This window comes from Salvelinus sp. IW2-2015, unplaced genomic scaffold (genome assembly GCF_002910315.2).
Source record: "Salvelinus sp. IW2-2015 unplaced genomic scaffold, ASM291031v2 Un_scaffold1108, whole genome shotgun sequence".
In the NCBI taxonomy this organism is placed as follows: Eukaryota; Metazoa; Chordata; class Actinopteri; order Salmoniformes; family Salmonidae; genus Salvelinus; species Salvelinus sp. IW2-2015.
Genome location: NW_019942729.1, coordinates 267,958 through 276,529, shown reverse-complemented (window position 1 = coordinate 276,529; position 8,572 = coordinate 267,958). Strand labels below are relative to the sequence as shown.

At 42.6% G+C, this 8,572-nt stretch overlaps 1 protein-coding gene across 1 annotated transcript in view; it reads left to right on the top strand.

Moving 5' to 3' along the window:
• The window catches only part of LOC112069734 (calponin-3), a 31,298-nt gene that overhangs the window by 13,199 nt on the left and 9,527 nt on the right, over positions 1-8,572 (top strand). The window contains exons 2-3 of the mRNA XM_070438678.1: positions 5,494-5,615; positions 6,027-6,093. Coding sequence (XP_070294779.1) covers positions 5,494-5,615; positions 6,027-6,093 — 189 coding nt within the window. The remainder of the gene's footprint in view (positions 1-5,493; positions 5,616-6,026; positions 6,094-8,572) is intronic.

The window sequence follows — 8,572 nt, the reverse complement described above, 5'->3', positions numbered from 1 at the left end:
ACTGCTAAATGTAGTTTCTATTCCCTCGTGCATGGATTTACTGCTAAAGTAGTTTATTCCCTGTGCATGGATTTACTGCAAACGTATTATTCCCTCGTGCATGGATTTACCTGCTAAACGTAGTTTATATCCTGTCATGGATTTACTGCTAAACGAGTTTATTCCCTGTGCATGGATTTACTGCTAAACGTAGTTTATTCCCTGTGCATGGATTTACTGCTAACCTAGTTTATTCCCTGTGCATGGATTTACTGCTAAACGGTAGTTTATTCCTGTGCATGGATTTACTGCTAAACGTAGTTTATTCCCTGTGCATGGATTTACTGGCTAAACGTAGTTATTCCCTGTGCATGGATTTACTGCTAAACGTAGTTTATTCCCTGTGCATGGATTTACTGCTAAACGTAGTTATTCCCTGTGCATGGATTTACTGCTAAACTCGAGTTTATTTCCCTGTGCATGGATTTACTGGCTAAACGTAGTTTATTCCCTGTGCATGGATTTACTGCTAAACGTAGTTTATTCCCTGTGCATGGATTTACGGCTAAATACGTAGTTTATTCCCTGTGCATGATTTACTGCTAAACGTAGTTATTCCCTGTGCATGGATTACTGTAACTGTAGTTATTCCCTGTGCATGGATTTACTGCTAAAACGTAGTTTATTCCCTGTGCATGGATTTACTGCTAAACTTAGTTTATTCCCTGTGCATGGATTTACTGCTAAACTATAGTTTATTCCCTGTGCATGATTTACTGGCAAAACGTAGTTTATTCCCTGTGCATGGATTTACTGCTAAAACGTAGTTTTATTCCCTGTGATGGATTTACTGCGTAAACTGTGTTATTCCCTGTGCATGGATTTACTGCTAAACCCGTAGTTTATTCCCTGTGCATGGATTTACTGCAAACTTACTGTTTATTCCCTGTGCATGGATTACTGCTTTAACTTAGTTTATTCCCTGGCATGGATTTACTGCAGAATTAGTTTATTCCCTGTGCATGGCATTTACTGCTAAACTTAGTATTCCCTGTGCATAGGATTTACTGCTAAACTAGTTTATTCCCTGTGCATGGATTTACTGGCTAAACCGTAGTTTATTCCCTGTGCATGATTTACTGGCTTAACGTATTTATTCCTGTGCATGGATTTACTGCCTAAACTAGTTTATTCCCTGTGCATGATTTTACTGGCTAAACGTGTTTAGTTCCCATGTGCATGGATTTACTGGGCTAAACGTAGTTTAACTCTCTCTTCTTTAGTAAATCCATGCACAGGGAATAAACTACGTTTAGCAGTAAATCCATGCACAGGGAATAAACTACGTTTAAGCTGTTCAATGTGGAGGGGAAATGTGTAAAAAAGAGTGGAGGTCAGATGTGGTCGTCTCGTTCATCCGTGACTAGATCATAAAGAGAAGTTCGTCTGACTCAGTGTGGATGACTAGTGTCTGATGTGCTTGTTGAAAGGCCATGTTTATAGGACATAGGCCAATGTTGAAGTGCTGTTTACAGTGAACTCTGAGCTGTTTATAATGGACTATGAGCTAATGGGTGACTGCAACTGGTCATCCGGCAGTACCATATAAAGAACGGTTCAATTTACGCCTTTGTTTGACATTGTAGAAAAGTCCTGGAAAATCTCCATGGCATTATGCAATCCAATTGTGGGTAATTTACAGAACAGTACTTACTCATTGACACTAAAATACTGTACATTACAGCACAGAAACACTAGTGGCAGAACAAATCATTTTTTCCCCCATGTAGACCTACCATTTTTAGCAGATCCTGTACATCTGTTTACACAAATGAGATTGTGCGTCAGTGTATATGTTATGCTGTGTGTTTGGCAGTTTGTCATTTCAGGAGGGAGCGTGGTAAAGGCTCCAGGGAGCCAGTGGGAATGTGTTCAAGCCCTTAACTTATCATGTTCAGTGTGTGTACACAAGTGTGTGAGGAGGAGCGGAAGCAGCTGGAGAAGAAGAGTTGTAATTGGCTTCACATTCACTTCCTCTGATGGCTTCTATCCATAACCATGATGTTAATAGCATCACTTCCTGATATTTTACAAATGTTCCATCCCGCGTAACACCATATTTCCCACCAAAACCAGAAGTGTCATTCAAAAGCATATACATGTCTGGATTCGATTTAGAGCTTTAATCAGCATGAAGATTCAAACCTGATACTACCTGAGCCTGATGAGACATATATTAACAACATTTAATGAGGCCCTATTTAACAACATTTAATGAGCCCTACGTTAACAACATTTAATGAGCCCTACGTTAACAACATTTAATGAGCCCTACGTTAACAACATTTAATGAGCTCAAGCTCAAATGATTATGCCGTTGTCCAATACATATATGATATAAAAGCCCATAGATGTAGCTAGCTATATGCTCTCTTGGGTAAATAAATTAAACTCCCTCCACTAGGCTAATCGTTTGGAGTGTGAACTGTATTATACTGTATTATACTGTATTACTGTACTGTATTATACTGTATTATCGTATTATACTGTATTATACTGTATTACTGTACTGTATTATACTGTATTATCGTATTATACTGTATTATATGGACTAGAATTACGCACCTCGTTCAAACCATGATGAAGCAGAGGAGAACGTGATTCTGGTGCAGCACATGCGGCCTACAAAGTTACTAGTATAGGCTAGTTAATTAGATTGTAATGTTAAAATATAATAGGGCCTATTTGTATAATTAGTAGGATGACGCATATGTACTTTCCATAATATTTCCCCTGATGTTATTAGCCTCCCTCCTCTTTCTATATTGTTGTTTCATTCCTTCCTCGCTTTCAACAGTTAAATGAAATACGTTTCGTTGTCCTTATCTTCATCATTCTAATGACATCCTTGAACACTATAGGACTAGAATTAGATGCAGAAGGCTTTCACTTCTCTTCATGAAGATTGACTGGTTATCGGTCTGAATCAATAACTGCTATTAGGTCTACCACATTCACTCGTCTTTCAATCTACCCCTGACTTCTATAGGCGGCTGTATTTAACATTCAGCAAACAAGAGCTTGCGTCCCTCTTCGAATAGTCTTTGGATATAACAAATGCTAATAAAATAATGTCCAGCAAGCTATTCCTGTCTGTCTTTTCCTGCATGGGACTACAAGAGCTAAGGAGCATTTTGTTTAAATGAGAGAGGCCAGCGGAACACAGGTCTGTACGTGTTGCACAATAGACAGAGGCTGTAACTTAGATGCGTATTATCCATAACACATCATTCATTAGCTAAATATAAGGCTAATAATGCATTTTAATGTATCACCTGAAAGAGGCAGGCTAGGGCATTTGCTATAAAGCTCTATAGAGTATATAATCTAGAACAGGACTATCTATTTTGGATGCAATTTGAATGGTTGATGGAGAGAGAGAGAGAGAGACTGCGAGAGAGTCCACTGAATTAAAGCAAAGATATTAGAGTGACAGGCTGTTTTTAAAACTCTGCAGCTGCAATTAAAAAAATAATCATCTTTACAATTAAAAAACAAGGTGACCCCTGAAAGCCAGATGGAGATGGGTAAATTAGACGTGCATTCGGTCTTTATATTACTGTAGCATAGGCTAGGCTGCTGAAGATGTAGGCCTACCTGGCCGTAGAGAAAGACAGATTTAGACATTGCATATAATAATTTACCGGTTTCTCTCAGTTATTTATCCCGTGAAAAGGGAGTGGTTTTGGGCGGTAAATCTCGGTAACCAGGTTCTCTCCATTCAACCCTAATCACCTCCTCTCAGAGCCGTGTGCTGATGTCTGACGCTGGGAGAACACACGGTCCTTACAGCATCAGGCCACACAATGAAACGACTAGTGTCATATCGTATCCTGATACTGGCAATAGTTTAGGACTAATACACTCCAGGAAAACATAGACCAGACCAGTCAATAAATGCCTTGATTTGTCAGTCAACAGCTTCTCTTTTGTTCTCAGTATAAATAATGTGCTTGCATAATGGGTTATTTAACTGTCAGAATTATCTATTTGCATTTGAAGTAGAAGCATAAATGATGTTTATTTATTTTTCTCACACTGACGTAATTGAAGCCAAGGTGTAAATCTGAAAGTATTACGGTGTGACTCAACACAACCCTGAGGACCTGTTTGTTCTTAGAACCTTGTTGTGTCCAATCCACATCACATGAATCACTCTGCTAAATGTCTGGTTTGGCAAAACAACATTCAAACGTTTTGAGCTTCAAACCTCCAGTCTACTCCTCCGCCAGATGACTTACCTCACAGCTCAATGCTCACACTGCTCGGGTGGAGGCTGAATATAACAGTAACGATGTGCGCTGAGAGACGGGAAGCAAGTTCAGGGAGTGTTTAAATAAACGAAACATAATACAAAACAAGAAACAGTAACAGCACACAGACATGAAACAGAAACGCCTGGGGAAGGAACCAGGGAAGTGATGGAGTCCAGGTGAGTCTGATGACGCGCAAGTGCGCGTAACGATGGTGACAGGTGTGCGCCATAACGAGCAGCCTGGTGACCTAGAGGCCGGAGAGGGAGCACATGTGACAAACAGATGGCACCCTATTCCTTTTATAGTGCACTACTTTAGACCAGGGCCCATAGGCCTCTTGTTAAAAGTAGTGCACTAAATGGCCCATAGGCCTCTGGTTAAAAGTAGTGCACTAAATGGCCCATAGGCTTCTGGTTAAAAGTAGTGCACTAAATGGCCCATAGGCCTCTGGTTAAAAGTAGTGCACTAAATGGCCCATAGGCCTCTGGTTAAAAGTAGTGCACTAAATGGCCCATAGGCCTCTGGTTAAAAGTAGTGCACTAAATGGCCCATAGGCCTCTGGTTAAAAGTAGTGCACTAAATGGCCCATAGGCCTCTGGTTAAAAGTAGTGCACTAAATGGCCCATAGGCCTCTGGTTAAAAGTAGTGCACTAAATGGGGAATAGAGTGCCCTTTGGGACAGATCCGTAATCTCTGCCACTGACAGCACTGCAACAGCCTGGCTAGCTGACATCTGATTCTTCTCCAAGGGAAGTGTTCTAATACAAAGCAGATTATGAAACACACCGTGCAAACCTGTCGCGTGATATTTCCCTCTCGTAGCTGATTCGGTGAGTCCAACGTTCGTTGTTGTGATCTGACACGTGTGTAAATAGAGAGAAACTGGTGATTATGTAACACGTGGACCTCTCTGCTGGGTTTATTGCTGTGAGATGTGATTTGTGTGTCCGTTCCTTAGTTCAAAGACATTTTCACCTCTCTTAACCCTGTCAAATTATGAAATACAACTATCAGAAGGATATAATTTAATGAGGCAGTTGATGAATGACAGTTTTTAAAGGGAAAAGGTGTTGTTACAAAGATACTAGTCTCATGTGACAGGCTTGAACATAGTATCTGGCCAGGACATGAGAGATATGGCTTTAAGTTCCAAGATTACAAAGATAGTAACTTTTACTAAGACACTAACTGTTCTCAGATCGCAGGGAAATATGACATGCAAAAGGAGGAGGAGCTTCGGTTCTGGATCGAGGAAGTGACGGGGATGGCCATAGGAGAGAACTTCCAGAAGGGCCTGAAGGACGGAATCGTCCTGGGAGAGTAAGTGTGTGTGTTTGATACTGACAGAGGATTGACATTGTGTGTGTGTGTGTGTGTGTGTGTGTGTGTGTTGTGATCTGTAGCTGATGTTTGCTGGGTGGAAACACTGACTTTGATTTTACATGAGTAATCAATCACACTCCATTCACTGTCCACAGATTGATGTCATGATTAGCATCTTGTCTATTTCACATTCCAGTGGAATTCACATGTCCATACAGCAGATATTGTCCTCCCCAAGATTGACTTGTTAAAACTACTATCAGTTTGTCATAAGATGTCATTTTTACATTGAACATGAGTGCTTTAATGAACATGAGTGCTTTAATGAACATGAGTGCTTTAATGAACATGTGTGCTTTAATGAACATGAGTGCTTTATTGCATGCCTCTTTCACTCCTTTCCCCCAGATTGATAAACAAACTGCAGCCCGGCTCGATAAAGAAAATTAACCACTCACAACTGAACTGGCACAAGGTAGGCTAATGCTCTGAACTTGCACGAGGTAGACTCATGCTCTGAACTTTCACGAGGTAGACTCATGCTCTGAACTGGCACGAGGTAGGCTCATATCTTCATCAAACGTAACCTAAGTGGATGCTGTTGTTCACACCTTTCCATAATAATATGGACACTTTTTCCAAGAGAGCACAGAAGCCATAGAGTGGCTGTTCACATCATTAAACACCATTTAAGACCTGTTACAATTTCCTGCCTGGAGAATAAGTGGATTCATTCATTAAGCCTTCACCTGTCTCTCTCTCGCTCTCTCTCTTCTTTCTCTTTCTCTCATTGTCTCTCTCTCTCTTTCTTTCTCTCTCTCTCTTTCTCTCGCTCTCTCTCTTTCTTTCTCTCTCGTTCTTTCTCTCGCTCTTTCTTTCTGTCTGTCTCTCTCTTTCTTTCTCTCTCTTTCTCTCTCTCTCTGTCTCTCTTTCTATTACAGGTATCTGACCTCCATTACAGTAATCTTGACCTCCATTTCACAGTAATCTGACCTCTCGTCACAGGTATCTGACCTCCGCACAGTATACTGACCTCCGTCACAGGTAATCCTGACATCCGTCACAGGTATCTGACCTCCGTCACAGGTATCTGACTCCGTCCACAGGTATCGTACCCTCCGTTAACAGGTATCTGACGCTCCGTTACAGGTATCTGGACCTCCGTTACAGGTATCTGAACCTCCGTCACAGTATCGACCTCCGTCGCACAGGTATGCAGACCTCCGTCACAGGACAGACCTCCGTTCACAAGGGTATCAGACCTCCGTCACAGGTATCAGACCTCCCGTCACACAGTATCAGACCTCCCGTCACAGGTATCGTGACCTCTCGTCAGCAGCTATCTGACCTTGCCGTCACAGCTATCTGACCCCGTCACAGGCTATCTGAACCTCCGTCACAGCTAATCTGACCTCCGTCACAGCTATGCTGAACCTCCGTCAAGCTACTGACCTCCGTCACAGCTATCTGAACCTCCGTCACAGGTACTGACGCTCTTCCGTCACAGGTATCTGACCTCCGTCACAGGAATCGACCTCCGTCAACAGGTATCAGACCTCCCGTCACAGGTATAGACCTCCGTCACAAGGATCAGAACCTACCGTCACGAGGTATCAGATCCGTCACAGGTAATCAGACGCTCCGTCACAATGGTATCAGACCCTCGCATCACAGGTATCAGACCTCCGTCACAGTATCAGACCTCCTGACACAGGTATCAGACTCCGTCACAGGTTAATCGACCTCCTCACAGTAATCTGACCTCCGTCCACATGCCTATCTGACCTCCGTCACAGCTATCTGAACCTCCCCGCCCAACCCCCTCACAGCTATCTGACCGTCCGTCAACAGCTATCTGACCTCGTCACAGCTAATCTGACCTCTCGTCACAAGCTATCTGACACTCCGTCCACAGGTATCTGACCCTCCGTCACAGGTATCTGACCTCCGTCACAGTATCTGATCCTCCGTTACAAAGGTATCTGACCTCGTTACAGTATCTGACCTCCGTTACAGGTATCTGACCTCCGTTAGCAGGTATCTGACCTCCGTTACAAGGTATCTGACCTCTCGTTACAGGTATCTGAACTCCGTTACAGGTAGATCTGACTCCGTTACAGGTAATCATGACCTCCGTATCAGGTATCTGACCCTCCGTCAGCAGCTATCTGAACCTCTCGTTACAGGTATCTTTGACCTCCGTTACAGGTATGCTGAACCTCCGTTACGGTATCTGACCTCCGTCACACAGGTATCTGACCTCCGTTACAAGTATCTGACCTCCGTTACAATAATCTGAGCCTCCAGGCACAGGTATCTGAACCTCTCAGCACAGGTATCTGGACCCTCTCAAGTCACAGGTATCTTGACCTCCAGCACAGGTATCTGACCTCCAGCACAGGTATCTGACCTCCAAGCACAGGGCGATTGTGCATGGTATTACATTTTGAGAACAGTAAACAAGAAGCTACAGTAATAAAAAAAACATTCTATTATCGGATGATTTCCACTGGCAAAAATATTGAAAAGGCTAGAATATGACAAAAACGACACATTTATTGTATAGTCACATCAGTAACAGAAACTAACACACCTATCAAAACAACCCCCCCCTCATCCCCAGCATGTCTTCCTGCAAGTCCGAATGACACACTGTCCAGCCTTGATCTGCTATCATCAAAATGGCGGTCCATTTTGTTGCGTATTTTACACCAAATGGTCACACGAATGTGCGCATGCCTTTTGGTCTTTGCCTAATGGAAATGATATAAAAGAATGTGGAAATATAGTGATGCTACAATACTCTGGAGAGAAGGACGCCTGTCGTTCTTGGTACACTTTATTGTAGCTGTCAGGCAGAGAAGGAACCTGTCAGAAAGTCTTGGTACACTTTACCTGTAAGCTGTAGCAGAGAAGGACCCTGTCAGAAGTTTTCGTACACTTACTGTAGCTGT